This window comes from Ictidomys tridecemlineatus, chromosome 7, assembly GCF_052094955.1.
Source record: "Ictidomys tridecemlineatus isolate mIctTri1 chromosome 7, mIctTri1.hap1, whole genome shotgun sequence".
In the NCBI taxonomy this organism is placed as follows: domain Eukaryota; kingdom Metazoa; phylum Chordata; class Mammalia; order Rodentia; family Sciuridae; genus Ictidomys; species Ictidomys tridecemlineatus.
The window spans coordinates 25652497-25671855 of NC_135483.1; the positions used below are offsets into that span (position 1 = coordinate 25652497).

Genomic DNA, 19359 nt, shown 5'->3' on the forward strand with positions numbered 1-19359 from the left:
GTCTACTTTGGTGCCATTACCACGCTGTTTTTGTTACTATTGCTCTGTAGTACAGTTTAGATCTCGTATAGTGATGCTGCCTGCTTCACTCTTCTTGCTAAGGATTGCTTTAGCTATTCTGGGTCTCTTATTTTTCCAGATGAATTTCATGGCTATAAGGAAAATAAAAAGGAGACACAGAGTCAAGATGCAGAGGCAGGAAAGAAAGATGGTAGAGAGGCCAAATTGCAAAGCATTATTTATATAGGCTGATAAGACTGTAGCACAAAGCCTTCTCACAAAGGACATCACCATAGTAACTAGATACTGCACCTGCAACTAGTAAGTTATCTAGTAAGATAACTTGTGAAGTAAATGAGATACAGCTCAAAGTATGCAAATGCAAAAGGTGGCTGATACATACTACTTATTAACAATATAAACTATCTAGGTACACTTCTATTTATATGCCATTGCCCCATGAGTGTCATCTTTATTACTAATCAGCTGGCATATGAAGTGGAAATCACAGCTGTAGAAGAGAATAGCTACTTGGAAATTTCCATTCTAGACTAAAATCCTTGTCCTTGTGAGGTGAAGAAAGCAAGAAATGTGTCCAGTTTTTATTTTCAATTTCATAGAATATAGAGTCAAGTTCAAATTACATTTGGTTGTTAGAGCATATAAGCCATTTCACTTTTCAGGATGTTTCTTTTATGACATGATTTTAGATTAGAAAACAAGATTATTAAGTCCTTTTATCTTTGTTGGAATTTGTGCTTACTCAACACATTTATGTCAGGAAAAAGGAAGCATGAACAGAACAATTAAATCTAATAGAACAAAGATACTAACATTCCATTAATTTATTCTGATGCAATTTGAACTAAAGAAATTTAGAATAAAGTAGAAATTATTGATGTTAATATACTGGTGGCCAGTATATGTAAAATGCATATTTCCTGTTATATACTTTTTATTGTTATGTTTACAGTAATTGATAAAACAATTACATATATATATATATATATATATATATATATATATATATATAGAGAGAGAGAGAGAGAGAGAGAGAGAGAGATCCTATATATTATACCAGAATCAGATAGGATAAAGATAAAAGATCAAAATCTAGAATTATAAATAACAACAAAAAGAAAATTCAAATAAGGATTATATATTTTGAGAATTATATGCAATATAGCTCCTTAAATGGTTATTTGTGTCTTCACTGGCTATAGTTTCTATTTAATACAGAAAATAAGAATGATTGGTGTTGAAATTAGTATTTTTTTTCTTCCCACAAACACAGAATATAATTAGTATGAAGTCCAAACTTTGAATAAGAAAATAAGATAATTTTCACACCAAGTAATTTTTTATGTATTTTAGTGATTGTTTTTAGAACTCAAGTAATTCCAGGAAGTAAAAATCTTATTTGGTTTTTCATTAAACACCATCATTTTCTGTTGCACTTTGAAATCTTACTCTTAATTTGCTTACTAATTGAGATTGGAAAAAAAAAAAAAAGGAACATCAGAGGTTTGCCATGTCTTTTCTTTCAAGTCAAATAGGACTAAAGGTAAATGTATATTCTCACATATTATGTATTAGATGTTATATGAAAGCCTTCTTACTTTAACTATTTGTTCTTGCTTTAAGTCATTAAGCCTAGAAAATCTAACAGTAAAGCAAAAATTCATTTTCCCCTCATAGTTAAGACATGATGATACCAATTTCTTTCATCCTGATGTTTTCCTAATATCACTATACATATATTTTTAGTTTTGGAAAATGTTCATCATAAACTTAGCAATTTTGGAGTACATAACAGTTCAGCACAAAAGGACATGGTACATACACCCTTAAAATTGAAGTTTTCTAGTAATCTTTTATGTTACTTCTATTTAAATAACAATCTCCATATCATTTACATACTTCTTTCCAATGAAAATATTCTTAATGTAAATCTTGCATGTAGAACAACATTCTTTAGTTACGTATTGTAAGTGCAATCAAAGGTCAGTTTTAGTTTGGGTGGAAAAAATTTCAGAGCAAATCAACAAATCATAATGGTTGAGTTGATGACAACAAACACTTCATAAAAAATCCTTATCTGCTCAGATCCTGTAATGCCTGATGTTTTACTTAGTTCTCTTCTAAGGAACACTACTAATAGGTATGAACAAACAAAATTCCCCAGAATTTTAAAACCAAGTCCCTATACTTCCCTTTCTATTCTCTAGTAAGGGCCCAATTGCTATCCTAATCACTGAGACCAACTTTCTCAAAAATAACTAAAATGGAGGATAGAATGAATATTTTTAAAGGTCGATTTGCATTTATGTCACCTGTAGTTTTTCTACTTATGGATGTAATTTCTACCTTCCAAAGTGTCTTAATAGGGCTTATTATTTTATATTATTATCTAAAGGGGAAGAATTTGAATTTCTGAGATACTTACAGGTAAAAGAAGATAATCTTCTGTAAAATTCAGTGGTTTTGGTTCAGTTCTGAAATCAGACATACTAAGCTTTAAATCCTTGTTCTTAGTTTTTGTAAAAGTTAAGGTAGGTTACTTAACAGGTTACTCTAAAATAAGAATATGATGACATTTGACTCATAGGTTTGTTATGAGAATTAAAGAAATTATACTTTCTAAGTCCTGAATCATTGCTCAGGAATTCTACAATTTTAATAAAAGAAGCAAACCCTATAGGTCTTTTAATTATTAAAAGATCATCCTGCTAGATTAGGAGTTAGGAAACTAACTAGATTTTGCTTCATTAAATGATTAGCAAAATGGTAAATGAAGCTACATTTTGCAACCATTCAAAAAAAGTAATACTAAAATTAATTCTTTAAAATGTAACATTTTTCCCCTTAAAAGGTGACTGTTCAAGGTAAATTCCTTAGAAAAATGTAGACACAAATATATGTATGTATATCTACATAAACATCGACATTCAGTTTTTTGTTACTGCTTTGAGGCAGAGTTAGGTTTAATATCTTGCCAATATATTTTTTCAGTTTTTTTAAGGTATTAACTCTATTAACTTCATTGAGGATGTTAAAAATGTATATATAGTCTCCACTAAAATTGGCAGGTAGTCTCATTGTTCAGCTTTATGTTGTTAAGGTCCTCTTGATTACCATACAACTCAAGTCAGAACACTATGAAACTACAGACATTCTCCGGTTTCTTTGTTATATATGTGTATTAGATAGATGAGTGGCAACAAGCTTGATGCATTGATTTTCAGATTATTGCTATATTGATCAATCCATAAAAACTGAAGACTCTTCAATTCTATTGTTTCCACTCATTTCTTTGTATTCTCAGTACCTACTACAATGTCTGACATATATTGAGTTAGTAAATAAATAAATGAGTGAATATTGCTTATGTGTCATTAATCCAGCAATTCAAGACATTATTTTAATGACTATTAAAAATGGTTTAATAAACTATTAAGACTAATTTGCACAAGCACTGGATCTTTCATTTGTAAATGTAGCTTAATAGTAGCTTAAATGTAAATTTTAATGGCTTCCTTGTCTTGAAACTACATGCATTCTGCATTCTGGTATTTTAAAATATTTTTGTTCTGTTAATCTGAATAACTGGTATTAATTGTATTGGATAATGTGTTATATATGTGCATAGAAAAATAATGTTTTTTTAAATGGTCTCATAGTACTCTCTTCTAATGATTTTTATTTTTATGGAATTGTAATTTTTTGCACTCTTCTACAAAAAATAAAGACTGTAGACCTTTTACCAGGTTTTCCCCCACAATAATAACATCTTGCATAGATATAGTACAACATTACAACCAGAAAGCTTATATTGATGCAATTCAATTTTGCATGCACACACATGTGCCAGGTATGTGTTTATTTAGTCCTCGGTATATTTCTGTGACTACCCTTACTGCCAAGATTCAGAGTAGTTCCATCACCAGGTCCCCTCATACTACTTGATTATAGCTAGTTTCTTTCCTTGATCTTCCTATGTGCTCAGTGGTGAGCAACCACCAATCCATTTTGCCCTTCTATAATTTTGTCACTTCAAGAATGTTAAAGGAATCAAGCAATATATAACTTTTGATATTTTATTTTTACACAGCACAATTTCCCTGACATCCATTCAAAGTATGGATGGGGATCATTCATTTATATTGCTGAATATGAATTCACCACAGTTTAATCATTTTCTCTGGGATAAATCCCCAGGGGTGCAGTTTCTGGGTTTTATAACAAACACAAACTTAGTTTTGCAAGAAACTGCCACAGTCCTTTACAGAGTGGCTGTACCAGTTTACATTCCCAACAACAATTTATCAGGATGAAGTTTTCTCCATAATCTTGGCAGAATCTAGTGTTGTCATATAAACCTATTTATTTAAAAAATAATTCAGCAAATCTGATATAAATGTAATATCTTATTGTGGTTTTGATTGTCAATGATGTTGAACAGCTTTGCATGTGCTGTTTGATATGATTTCTTTGGAATGTCTTTTGTCCACTTTATAATTGGTCCTGTTATTGATTTCCTTCTTCCTTTTTATTTATTTACAGAAGGGGGGGCGGTGGCTACTGGGGACTGAAATTAAGGGCACTTGACCACTGAGTCACATCCCCAGCCCTATTTTGTATTTTATTTAGAGACAGGGTCTCACTGAGTGCTTAGTGCCTCACTTTTGCTGAGACTGGCTTTGAACTTGCTATCCTCCTGCCTCAGCCTCCAGAGCCTCAGGAATTACAGGCACGCACCACTGTGCTGGGCTCCTCTTTCTTTTTTAAATTGGTTTTGAGAGTTTTTTTTTTAATATACTCTATTACAAGTCTTTCATGAGGTATCTCCCAGACAAATATTTTCTCACAGCATGTAGTTTTCAACTCCTTCACTGTGTCTTTCTCAGAACATATAATGATTTTGAGAAGCTCTAATGTTTAATCACTAAAATGCTATAAAACTTGAAGCAAATAAATAATTTGTTAATAATTTGTATGTTAATAATTTATTGTAGCCAGCTTCAGTTGTGTACACCTATAAAGAGGCCGAGGCAGGAAGATGCAACTTCAAAGCCAGTCTGATGAATTAACAAGACCTTGTCTCAAAATTAAAAATAAAAAGGGCTGAGGATGTGGCTCAGTGATATAGTGCCCCAGGATTCAGTTACCAGTACAAATTAATTAATTTATTTATTAATTAAATTGATTAATTGGGCAGACATTTAAAATTTTATCTAAACATGTTTTAAGTTATTCTAAAAGCACACAGTTATGTGAAAGTTTCTAAACTTTAAACTTTGGAGTTTGAAGCTTCAAAACTGATTTTGTTAGTATCCAAACTCAAGTTTTGTTTCGGTCCCTTTATAGGTTCAGTTGCCACTGCATGTCGTGACCCAGGCATTCCCATGAATGGGACTAGAAATGGAGATGGAAGAGAACCTGGGGACACTGTGGTTTTTCAATGTGACCCTGGATATGAACTTCAAGGACAGGAAAGAATAACCTGCATTCAGGTAGAAAATCGATACTTCTGGCAGCCCAGCCCACCAGTCTGTATAGGTATGATTAAAGAATAATTAAAATTTTCTATAAATGTAAAACAATGGTTAAAAGCTGGTATTGATAATATTAAGAAAGATATATTATGAAAGATTCTATATGGTAGTCTTAAGATTTCAAAGGACTATGAACCTTCTCAAAATGTACAAAATTTAAAGGATCATAATTGTTTTTCATGAGCTAAGATTCCATAATTTCATTAGATCCTCAATAATCCTAAGGCCCTCAGAAAGTTATAAATCAAAGCTCTTGAAAAATCCTGATCGTCCTTTATTTAGTACATTAATGTAGTTATCCATTGCTTTCAAAATTCGGAATGGTTTCAGATTGTATGTTTCATATAGGCCATACCGATCTTGCTTATAAAATAGTTATTTCTTCTAAAAAAAGAAAGTTTTATCTGAACCTATATGAGATTTCCAAAACTTTAGCTTTTCATTTAATTTATGTATTTCAAAAATTTTTCAATTTTTATTTTGATGGTCTAAGGAGTTGTAGTAACATGACTAATACTTCCAACATCTAAATTTTGTCTACATGCTCTGTCCTTGAGTCCACAGTCAGGCTCTAGAAAAAATACAAATTATTTCAACACTAGATCTGAGAAAGAGTGAAATGAAACCAATCAAACAGTCTTCTATATAATTAATTAGTTTAATCTTAAACTATTTTGTTCAGCTCTTTTAGTATTGATATCAACATGAATTTACTATACATTCTTATTGAAGTACATTTTCTCTACTCAAAATTTTATTTATTTACATAGTCTGTCTTTCATTTCACGGTAATCAGCCTGAGTGAAAATTCCATATCTTGTTCATCATTGTATTTCTAATGGAATTCACTGCACACAAATTTAGCATGTTTTTGAGATAAACTTAATTTTGTTCACTTACAAATATTTTCAATATAATTTCATAGTGATTTATTTTGAAAGTCACATGGCAAAGAATGTTCAGAACCTCACTTAGAAGTGAACAACTCATGCATTCACTCAAATATTCAGTTTTTTTTTATATTGTAACTTCTCATGCAAAAGTTGCAAAAGCTTTTATCATTAATCATTAAATGTGCCCCACTACTACAGTGAACACTGGGAATTTAGCAATAAAACAAAACAGTAAACTTTCCTGTTATCAATCTATTTTTCACTGAGATAAAAATCTAAAAAAAAAAATCTATTTTTAACATCACATTTTCTTTATTTTGTAAGGTGGATTTAAAAAACATGATTTGCTTACATTCCATGCTTTTGTAAATATTTCAAAATGAATACTAATGTTTCACTAAAAACACCAATAATAATTAGAAAAAAAACCCACTATTTGTCCAAAAGGAACACAACCAAATAAACAAAGGCCCAAACCAGTCAGACAGATCTAGATCTCTTCTGTAGAAAATGAGGCAGATGACAAAGAAGTAATCTTACTAGATTTTTTTTTCTTAAGCACAGAATAAGGCCATAGCTACAGTCAGTTCGTTCTTCACTATATCTCCCTTTACAAGTTATTTCCTGCTTATACCTAAGTTGTTCTTTATTCATGAGTGCAAGATTCTAAATAATTAAACATCAATTAATTTGCATTTGCTCTAATTATACTCATAAAGGCAGAAAAAAAATTTTAAGAAATTTCTCCAAAGAAAAAAAAGACTGAAAATATGGGTCATACCTTTGTTTTCATGTAATTATTTATGACTGAGTTAACCTAAAATGTTCTAATTAAATTAAAACTTTAGTTTCTAATTAGGTATAATTTGACTACATAGTGCATCAGGAAAATTATTATATAGAGAGGAAATAATAGAACACCACAGAATTTATGTGGAATTTCTCACTTTGTTGTCATTCTTAGATATGTGCACTTAATAGGATTACCAGAAGGGCTACATTATGCCAAATTTTTTAATGCAGAATTCTAAAATACTGAATAACTTTATTCTAGAAAATACTAAAATTCAAATTAGAAGAGATTAATGAGTTCTGAGATATGTAATCATAAAATTCCATCCCGGCAACAAAATGCTCTAGCTAACAAGGAAGAAAAAAAAAATTGAGTTCTAAAGCTTACTTAAATGCAGCAGGTTGTGGAAAGTATTTGTGTGGATTATGGTACAGTATATTATTTTTTGGTAGGGAAAGATAGCTTGAGGAGAAGATATGCATTAGAGCTTCTCTGAGAAAGAAAATAAGCTGAAAAAAAAAAAAAGTCTGAAAAATCGCTAAGGCTGCAAAAAGCCTGACCTCTGAAACTGATAAGAAAGAACTCCATGATTGGAAATACTGTGCCAAAGATTAAACCCTGAACTGTTTAGAAACTCCATAAGTCTATGTCTCAGACCCTGGAGCATAAAGCATTTTGCTTACATGTAGAAGTAGTCAGCCTCATAGCAAATAGCAAACAGAAGAGACGTCATCTTTAGAAAGTTAATAGAATTCATTCCAATGAAATTGACAGTGTGAAGATTACTTTGACATTGCCAGAGGGAATGTAGCAGCACTCAATATGAAGGTAAATAACAAAGACATTAGCATGGGTAGACTGCTCAAAAAAACAGTAGATACAAATAAAATTGAATTGGAAAAAAAAAATTAAGAAGATTACAAAATAGTTATCAATAGATGATGCCCATGTAACTGCTTCACAAGAAACTATATTCAGAATAAATCATTCATATAAGAATTCTATGGAAACTAAAAATATAATTCATAGATTTCTGATTTTATTTTGGATAAAATAAAATTTTCTGATTAGATAAGTAAAAGTAAAAATGCATTTCTAAATGCTATTTAAGGTTGAGTATATTTAAAATATAGTTTTGTTTTGTTTCATTTTTATTCAGTGATTGTTTAGGTTTTACAAATGTCAGCTAACATTTTTGCTTGTCTTCCTGGCTTTGTAGATTTTCAAAACCAACAGCAGCATTGAACTATATTGAGAATCCTTTGATAAATAATCTGAATACTAAAATAAAAGAAATTTTAGGGGAACTTGTGATGAATTAAGAGTATTATCATGTACAATATCCAATAAAATACCAAAAATATGTATGTAATGATTTTTCTATATGTAACGATTTTTTCTATATCTTCAGTGATCAAGGATTCAAACATATAATATGTATCTATGTAAATTTCTCAACAATAAAGAATACCAGCATTTTTAGTAGAAAATAAGGAAAAGTAAAACAAACAAAATTGATTCTTCACTATCCATCAAATTGAACATAATCCCACCAGTTTAGCACCTGAAAAAAAATCACAAGCAATATTTTACTATCATTCCAATTCTCTTATGTACAATACATGCATATTTATATTTGCTATTACATATATTTTTCTTACATTTTTTTCAAATTCACATATGATTTTTAAAACCCCAAATGCAAATTAAAATGTTTTTTTAATCAGAACACCAAGGTACAAATTGGATTGAACACGTAACTCTCCTATTTTCATAATCAAAAGAACCACTAGTAATTCAGCATTCATGGAATATTTAGCATGTGCTGAATTCCAGGCATGAAGTACCATGTAAGGAACAGTCTTTAGCTTACATATTAATGGTCAATAATGACACCTGAATGAATATTAAAATGTAATATGAGAAGGGAAATAGAAATAAGCAAAGGTTGCTATGGATACTAGAGAAGATTGAGTAGCTGAAACAAAGTTCAGACTGGGATTTCCAGGAAAATTTCCTGAGGGCAGTGATGAATCTTAAAAATGTAAGTAAAGTTATATAAATGTAGAAGGGTAAATGGCATTTCAGGGAGAAGGAATTGGATAAGCAAAGTCCTGGAAATACAAAGAACTATAGTTTTTGAGTTGATGAGATCAGAAAAGTTGCAGAGGTCTGGTCATGAAATCTGTACTGAAGTTGAGCATTATCTTTAGGCAATGTAAAACAAATACAGAATTTTATGTGTGAACACATTATGATTAGATATTTTCACTGAGAGGACAAATTGGTAGAATCTAGACTATCTTTAGAGGAAGCTGTTGTAATTCTAAAGAGAGAGATGAATCAGGTCAACAAATATGGTGGTAGGCAAGAAAAAAAGGCCAAACTGAAAAATAATTCTAAGATAGAGCCTTGGCTGGGCTGTTTGATGGATTGGGTATAAGGAAGCAATTTTTTAAAAAGGAAGAATTTTAGTCTCCTGTCTGAGGAATTTAGGTGGATGACAGTGTAAATCCAACCTTTCAGGAACATGGGGATAAATGCAAATTCAACTGAGGTTTGAGTATTTTGGATAATCTATGTCTGATGTACCTATAGACTACCAGGTAGAGATATGCAGTAAACACTCGGGCCTATGGTTTAGAATTCAGCAGAGATCTGCAGGAACAGATAGAAAAAGAAATAAGTAGTATATAAAATGGAAGAAGGAATATAATAGAATAAAAAATTAGGAAAACTAGCTAGGAACTCAGAACACCAAAATTATAAAATCAAGTGAAAGAAGAAGAATAAATAAATAAAATAATAATAAAAGAATCTATACAAAACATTAGGAAAAGAATAGAAGTTGAATTCCAAATAACTAAGTGAATGAATTTAAGGTGAATTCAAATTCACTTCTAGGTAATAGTGACTATGAATATGAAAAGAAAGAAAAAGCCAGAAAATTATCTATTATATTTGTAAATATAAAAGACAAGTAAGGTTGATGAAGAATTATTTGTTTGGAGTCAAAGAGGCTGAGGTAGAAAGCAATGGTTGAGGAGAGAACTGCATGAGGAAAAGGCCAGATAAAGACATCTGCATTCCCAACCAATAAAAAGGTTATTATGTCTCCTGGGATATAATTTTAAATAAATAAAATTCTAAACATAAGGTAATTATTCTCAGGATGAATACTTTGGCACTTTTCTTTGAGATACAAACTGAGAATAAATTTCTCCCCCTTGGTGAATAAAGAACATAGGTACAGAGACACTATTAATTTCCCTTTCAAAAAAAAATACCTAGTTGCATCAAATTAAAAATAATTTGCTTTTAGTAATAAGAAACTCATATTCAAAAAACATTTTGTGGTGTGGATGTGAGAAGGAAGGACTATTGCAATTGGTAGAAGGGGATTATTGCAACAGGGCATAGATCTCTGCAGCCAGAGATCTAGGTGGTTCAGGAGTTAGACAAAAAATGTTTTTTCTTCTGTAGAAAAGAGTAAGCAAGGCAAGAAAGAATGAAAAGTGGAATGAAAGAGTGTCTCCTGATTGGTAGATCAGAGTGTTGTACTGTTCTCAGAGAGGATTGCATGCTAAATCACAGCTAGGTGTGGGACAAAGTTCAGAAGCCTAGGGAAAGAAGAGACATATAACCAAAGTTTGGTAGACAAGAATTTTACTAAGATTTATCAGAGGGACAAAGAGGAACTAAACATTTGAGGCAAAGAATTGGAATTTGCCAGGTCTATGTCTGGTTTTTTACTGTCAAATGAGGGAGTCTTATATAAATCTTATGGGGAACTATGTTTTCTTACAATAAGCTCTGTTTCTGAACAACAACAAAAGTATATGGGGAGGGATGTGAGGATTTCTTAAACATCAGGTAAAAATTCAATCCTCTGTTAAAAAATAAAGGAGAAAGGAAATAGTTTTTAGGGAATTTGTTTTATATTTAGTATGTGATACTTTAAGAAAGATAATTAATTAGAAAAGGTTCTGGAGAAGGCAAAGGGATTATGTAACCAGGTTAATGGTTTTAATTGATTATTTGGAGGGACTCTTTACCCTCAAATTTAGGCTTCACTTAGGTTTGAAGGAAGAGGCTGCCAAAAGTTGAGATACTTTATGCATAATCATTGATAAATACCACAAAAATATACAAATAATAGGAAAAGAGTAGTGAACAATTAAGTCTAAGCAACTTAATATTCCCCATTATAGTAGGAGCCAAGCTCATTTTCTACACAGTAACTGAGGTACTAAGACATGGGTAGCCATGGGGCACGCAGGAACACAATAAAAGGTATCAAAAATTATCATTCACACAGTAATGATGATTTGGCATATCTAACAGAAATGCTGAAATGTTGATATAACCAAACCAGTTTTTGCTGTCAAAAGAATCAGCATGCCTTTTGGCTTAAGGGTAACATTTATCAGGCAGCAGTATAATCTTAAAACTCGCATAATAGTGCTGATGTGCCAATTATGTGTAGAAGACATCATGAGAACATGAAAATTCAGTCTTCCACGCCCCCATACAAACACAAAGTATATGTCTCTGTGCGTGTATTTATTTATATTCCACTCTGCTACCCCACCACCAGGGAATCCAGGACTTCATTTCCCTGTTTTTGTTGTTGTTGTTGATGCTATCAACTCTGTAATACATTATTTTCTGAACATATCTGTTTTAAGACCAAAGAAAAACAATCCCCTGAAGAACCTATTTTCTGAATTCCACTGACAGTATTTTGAGCCTCTCTACTGAAAAACTACAGATACCTTCATTTGAGGCCACTATCATGACTTTAGTAACTGCCCATTTTCATTAAGTCAGGCAACTAGATTTAAAGATATCCTAATGTTCAATATAAGAAAGTTGTAAAGTACTGTAGTTTCTCAGAAAATTATCCATTATTGCTCATTAACAGTATCAAAGCCTTTTGTTCCATAAATACACAAAAGGTACCAGGGAAGTGATGAAAAGCAGCTGAAGATACTATATCTGTTACTCCATTTATTATTATTATTATTATTATTATTATTATTATTATTATTAATTTTTTAGTTGTAGATGAACACAATAACTTTATTTGTTTATTTTTATGTGGTGCCAGGGATTTAACCCAGTGCCTCATGCATACTAGCAAGTGCTCTACCACTGAGCCACAACTCTAGCCCCTGGCCCTCCATTTATTATAAAGATTTTATTTTGTTTTATTTTTTCCCCTATTTTTTTCTAGTAACCTTCTTATCTCCATGGGGAAATCATCTTTACCCCTTTACAAATGGTTTCTTTTTACACTAAACAAAGTAGTAATGGATAAAGAAAGAACTTTATATGTTATTTTTTATTGATTTTGGAAGCCAGAAAATCAGCTTAATTCAATGAATCCATGTTCATACTATGTATTCAATATTTTAATGATTCTTCTTGAAAGAAAATGCAGTGTTCAAGCATCCAGTACCATGAAAGTCAGGTCTGTGCTGCAAAATCTCATAAGCCCTCTTAGAGAAATGTTTTCACAAATATTGATAGCTAATGAATTTTATTAATCTCTTAAGGGATTTTGTTTGCTTGTTTAAATTAAAGCACCCTGTGGAGGCAATTTAACAGGATCTTCAGGCTTTATTCTTTCGCCAAACTTTCCTCATCCATATCCACATAGCAGGGACTGTGACTGGACTATCACCGTCAATACTGACTATGTTATCTCCTTGGCATTCATCAGGTGAGTTCTTACACAAGTCTACATTTAAAAATATTTTTTGGTTATTTCACTGTAGTGTTTGTACTAGGTGATTATTTTTTTGTTTCTGTGTTTGACGTTTATTATTATTTTTCTTCAAACTCAATACCAATACTTTGTAATTAACAATTTGCAAAGCCTTTAATAATAGTGTAGCAGTTTTGAAGGTCAATGGGTGAGAATCTTCACCAGATTTCTAGTTGGGGAAACATGTTGAAGATCAAGAGGTTTACTGACTAAAAGTTTGATCTCTTTGTAACATTTCCTCTATCTCTGTACTTATCATCACTGTATCCAAAAATTCAGTTTTTCCTAAACTTCAAGATTAAAAGGTCAGCACTTCAATAACCATATTTACACCACTCAAAACCTTTCAAAATATTTTAAAACCCACATGTAAGGCACTATTGCTGGGCTTGGAAAGACACATATTCCCAACTACTTTCCTTTTTTGTGGTCTCGTTAAGTCCAACTAATAAATAAATTTTTATGGGTTATTTCTGTATAACTTCTTGGCAGAACTTGTCTCAAGATAGAGCTTTACATCGGAGTGTTCCAAACTTCCATTTGTCATGTAGTAGTAAAAATCATAGGGTAAGCTTAGTACTGAAATAATAAGGAATGCAACCTGTCTGGGAAAAATAAGCAGTTGGGTTTGAGTTCTAACCTTGCCACTCATTTTTGTTACCTTGAATAAGTTACTTATTTAAATGAATATTTGCTTCTTCACATGGAGACAACAGTTATGTTATGGAATGTGGTCTCTTTCCTAAATGTTTCAATGAAAAGGGTCGTGGGTTTTGCTCAATGATGAATTGCTTGCTTACCCAGCATACATGGGCCCTGGACTTGATCTCTAGAGCCACATAAAGGTTTCCATGGAAGTGTTAGGTAATAGTAACAAAAGTATTACCTAAGTAGAAATTTTCCTGGTATAACCAGTTGGTTGACCCTACAGAGAGGTAAAACAAACCACTCTTTCTGCCTCCAGTGTGTTAAAGCTGAGTAATATTTATGAAAAATGTTAAGCTTAAATTTACAATATTTTCTAATATATCAAAGCCAGATTTTAAAAAAGCAGTAAAGATAATAGAAGTCATAAAAATTTAGCAAAATTATGAATATATGAAATATATGCAACAAAAATGATATTGTTAGTTATATGCAAGGACCCTGTTATAAGACCACTTCCTGAGTAAATACTATTATTTTCCCTATTTTTTAAGTGGAGGAAATGACAACATAGACATTAGAAATACCAAGATGTTTGATATAAGGCTTAGTTTACTTATGAAATTATTTTAGTTAATAAATTAAGAGTAGAAGACTACATTAAATGAAACGCATGACATAAATTTGGTTTCCAGCTGTCATTTATTATGTGACTTTAGGGAAACAACTGACTTTTAAGGGAGTTATGTACTCATTGATAAAATTAAAATCATAATCCTTTCTGTATACCACAGGATTATTGGAAATACCAAGTTAATATTTATGAAAGTGCCTTATAAAATATAATTTACCATTAGAGTGTACTATTTATTCTTCCACTTGTTGTGGGAAAATATTATGGCTAAGATGTTAAAATTTCCTTGAAAAAAATAATTTTTGTTCGATTTTCATTTTCAAAGGAGCTATAAATCAATATTTTAAGCATTTAAGACAAAACCAAAATTTTTTAAATGTTCTGTACTTCATTGTTAAATAGGCTTTAAGCCTTCAGAACATAATAAATACTTCTGTGTCAATTACAAACCATTTGTTTCCTTCCCAATATTGAGTTAGACTAGGAAGTTGTAATTACCATGAAATCTTAATGTGGAAAGAGATGAAGTTCAAAGATTATGCTTTGTCCCAGGACAAGGGTAATTGAAATCAGGCCCAATCTTCTGATTTTTGCCATTTTTGTACCAGCAGTTACCAAAATTCAGGTCCCAGCTCCACTGAAAGATTTGAAGACAAATTCACTGGCCTTGGGAAGCAACTGAATACATTAAAACAAAATATGATAGTGTGAAGTTTCTCTAATTTCCTCATGTTACAGGAATATTTATATATGAAAAGGTTAATAACTTGTACTCCATGCCAGTCTTTCTTCACCACCATTTATGCATAAGTAAATTGAGTGGCTGGACTTAGCTTTCCTATGGAGGCACACATGTTAAGGATGAGAAAAACTGTATAAACTTAACCTCTATACATTTCATAGATTTGGAAATATATTTCACCTAACAAATCTCTTTTAGATACAAAGATGATAAAATACTGAATTAGTTTTGTTACTGATGGATGTTTAACATTGTCAAGCTTTATTGTTTTCATTTTAAAACATGAATTTGTTGACTTTTCTTAATGACTCAGATGAGCCCATTTCTTTTCACTGTGTTTCTCTGCCACAATATAAAGTTAGATAATAAATCAATTTATTGTTTGTCTCCTTTCTATGAATATGACTAATATGATCATTATAAGAAAATTCTCATGCTTTTGAAGGTTAAAACCAGTTTATCATGGAAACTGCAATATTTAAAATATTGATTTGAATAATTCACATGCTAAAATATCATTTTCAACATTATCTAATTTTGAAACAGTGTGATTTCTCCTACATTGTTTTAAAAGAAGAAAATATTTACTTTCAGAAAAATGAAAAGCTAATACTACCGTGCTTGAAATAGGAGCCTTGAAATAGTATTTTCATGATGTAAAGTACATGGATAAAGCTATTTAAAATAGCTAACACTATTCACTTTATTGATATAGTAACTGATTAAGGATACATAGCTAAGAAGGGCAGAAGCAAGGCTTAAACTCACATCTTCTGACTCTAAATCCTACAATTTTCATTAGTTAAACTCTCTCTGCCTTACAGTATCTTCTATCTCCTCTAGATAAATTGACAATGTAGAAATATTTGAAAGTATCAAGATTTTGTTTTCCTTTTTCCCTGCTGATGTGACATTCATATTCAATGTGTTTATTTTCAAGCCAATTTTTTATATTAGATTATTTTGACATGGTCTATTGTTCTTTTTAAGCACTGAGTATATGATTATATGATTATTATGGTTAATACTCTAGCAATAATAATAATTCTACTTCCTCTCTCTCTCTTTTTCTGTATCTCTCTCTCTCTCTCTTTAGTTTTAGCATAGAACCAAATTATGACTTTCTCTATATATATGATGGACCAGACAGTAATAGTCCACTGATTGGAAGTTTTCAAGACAGCAAGTTACCAGAGAGAATAGAAAGCAGTTCAAATACTATGCATTTGGCTTTTCGGAGTGATGGATCTGTTAGTTACACTGGATTTCATTTAGAATACAAAGGTAAATATGAACATTTAATTTTATTATGAATTATTTAAACTCTGGTTATTTTATATAGGAGAGTAATTTTGCATTAGCCATTGCATTTTTAACGCAGACTATGTACAATTCGCCTCATAAAAGAGTTCTCACCATAGACTTTTGCTATCAATGAGAAGGAAATTAGCATTTCCCTAATTACTACTGAAGGAAATGTGTCAGGCAAAAAAATTAACAATTAGTATTATGCAGTAGTTGGCTAAAGCTACAATATATTATAGAACAAAAAATATATTTTTGGGAAGCTAAAGTTTTATTCAACTACTTTTATTCAGAGTACTATCAGTGATAAGAAGAACAAAGTATAGGACAATTATGTTGCAGAAAGTGTTACAAATATTTAAATGTGTCAATAGGCAGAATGGGGAAAATATAATGATAATTGAAGTGTTTTATAATGTTTCTGCAAGTACTTAAGTAAATTATGTTAGAATGCCTATGGATCTTTTCCTTAAATATACTATCTTGAATTCAAACTTTATGTATTATTTTTTAATTTAATTTTTAAATCTTTTAAATTAATAAGTAAATTTATGAAATGTGTGCATATTTATATCTTGTAATATTTAAATCAGATTAAACATATTTATCATCTCAGATATTTATCATTTTTTACGGTAAGAACATTCTAAATAATTCTTTAATAGCTTTTTAAAGTATATGGTATATTATCTATAGTCACCCCACCATCCAATAGCTCACCAGAACTTCTTACTTCTATCTTACTGTAGTTCAGTACCCATTTATTCTTCTTTCTTTATCCCTGTCTAACCCCAACTCTACCAAGTCTCTGATAACCAACATTCTATTCTCAATTTCAATGAGTTAAACTATTTTAAATTCCACAAATGAGTGAGATTATGAAATTTTATATTTAATGCCTATAGGAACATACTTACATCTTTTTTGTTGTTGTTTTGTTGTGTTTTGTTTTGTTTTTTGCTTCAAGATTTGAACCTAGGGGCACTTAATCACTGAGCCACACCCCCAGCCCTTTTTTGTATTTTATTAGAGACAGGTTCTCACTGAATTTCTTAGGGCCTCCCTAAGTTGTTGAGGCTGGCTTTGAACTCATGATCTTTCTGCCTCCTCTTCCCAAGACACTTGGATTACAGGTGTGCACCACCACACCTGGCTTAAATTGAATTTTTAATGATTGAGTCCATGGATATATTGAAGGAATACTGAATTTTGCAGCATTTTTGGATTATTTGTACTGATAATTCTGTTTCTTTATAATCTGTATGTACTTTGTTTCTTTTTCTTGACTTATTTAATTCTCTGGATAAAAACTTCAGTGCCCTATTATATAGAAGTAATGATAATCATTAACCTTGTGTTATTGATAATTTTTAAAAGAACACATGGAATGTTTAACTTTTAAGTATGATGGTTGCTCTTGGTCACAGTAATGTTAATAGAGAGCTAACTTTTTTATTTTTTTTAGCTCTAATTGTGTTCAGGCGTACTTTGAAGTAATTAACATAAAGATAATTTACTTCCACAAGTGAAGGATTTTTGGCACAGTAAGGTTAAGTAATTTGCCCAAAGTCATATGGAGGAGCTAAAATTTGATTGAGAGTGGTTCTAGAGTTCACATTCATATCTAAAATGTTATACTAACTTGAGATATTATTTACCAGCTATAGAAGATTCATTTCCAACACTTCACTAACCTCCTACACACATACTAAACCACAAGGATCTTAAAAACAAGGGACTCATCTGTTTACTCACTACTACACATAGAATGGCTAGAATAGTGCCTACACCAAGTAAATATCCAATAATTACTTGATTGATTGATTTTGAGCAGCTTAAAGAATTTTTTTAAATCAAGTCATAATTAAATTTATAGAATAACAACATTCTTGAAATGTAAAAAAGTTGAGAGCTATATTCCTGTCCTGCATTTTATAAATGAGAAGTTTGCCTAGGGATGGATACTTATAAGGCAAGATGAAAAGTTTATGAATATAACCTGCAGAGAGAAAGAGGGAGGGAGGGAGGGAGAGAGGAGAGAGGAAGGAAGGAAGGAAGGAAGGAAGGAAGGAAGGAAGGAAGGAAGGAAATTGAGAAACAGAAAAAAAAGAAGGAAGGATCAAACACACAAAGAAAGGAAACAGTAGGTCTGTGGAGATAGATACATGTAAGTTCTACTGCTAATTAGTATTTTGGAAAACATTTCTAAACATCTCTGGGATAAAAATATATGGGGAAAGTACCTTCCTGTGATGTTCATGGCAAATGGTGCTAAAGATAGTAGCAAGATTTCTCTTGGAAAATAAACATGACTTCACCATCCTGCCTTTATATAACATTCTAGATTTCCATTACTTGTATAAATATAATTGAGCCCTTGAGATAAAACCTATTTGCCATACTTTGCCCAAATAAATATCAATTCTTATTTCCCACCTTGATCAGCTACCATTATTATTTCCAAAAATATATGATTTATTTAATCATAGGAAAAGAGCCACAAACATGACTTTTAAAAAATGGTAATTATTTGTCATGTACTTCCTCTGTTCTGATTACAGTAAATAGCCCATTTTAATGCAATGTCTCTGTCCTCCCTCTAGCAGGCACACTTCAAAATCTAATAAAAAAGCCATTAAAACAGGATTGTAAGTATTTTTGAAATGATGGAATGGAGGATCAGATTGTTCAAATGAGTTGCATAAGCACATATAAATTAGTATTCCCACTAATGGTAAAGACAAAGAAAAATGTAAGAGAATGGGCAGAAAGAAATATATACTTACCCCATTAAATACTTCTGCCTCCTTCCTCTTCCATGGTAACTACTACTCATCATCCTCAGTCACTAAACCAATGCCAACTGACAATTCCATACAAGATCTTATTTTTACTTTAAAAAATACTTCTTTTCAGCATACTTACCAAATTCAACATAATTAATTATCTGAGCTGATCTTCAAAGTCTCTTATCTGTGGAAAAATTTTATGGCTCAATTCAGATTCACTAAGGTCTATTTTT

At 31.2% G+C, this 19359-nt stretch overlaps 1 protein-coding gene across 5 annotated transcripts in view; it reads left to right on the top strand.

The window, feature by feature from the left end:
* The window catches only part of Csmd3 (CUB and Sushi multiple domains 3), a 1083924-nt gene that overhangs the window by 820222 nt on the left and 244343 nt on the right, over positions 1–19359 (top strand). For all 5 annotated transcript variants that reach the window (XM_005316223.4, XM_078016771.1, XM_040293722.2 and 2 more), the window contains 3 exons: positions 5368–5559; positions 12828–12966; positions 16129–16316. In XM_005316223.4, coding sequence (XP_005316280.1) covers positions 5368–5559; positions 12828–12966; positions 16129–16316 — 519 coding nt within the window. The remainder of the gene's footprint in view (positions 1–5367; positions 5560–12827; positions 12967–16128; positions 16317–19359) is intronic.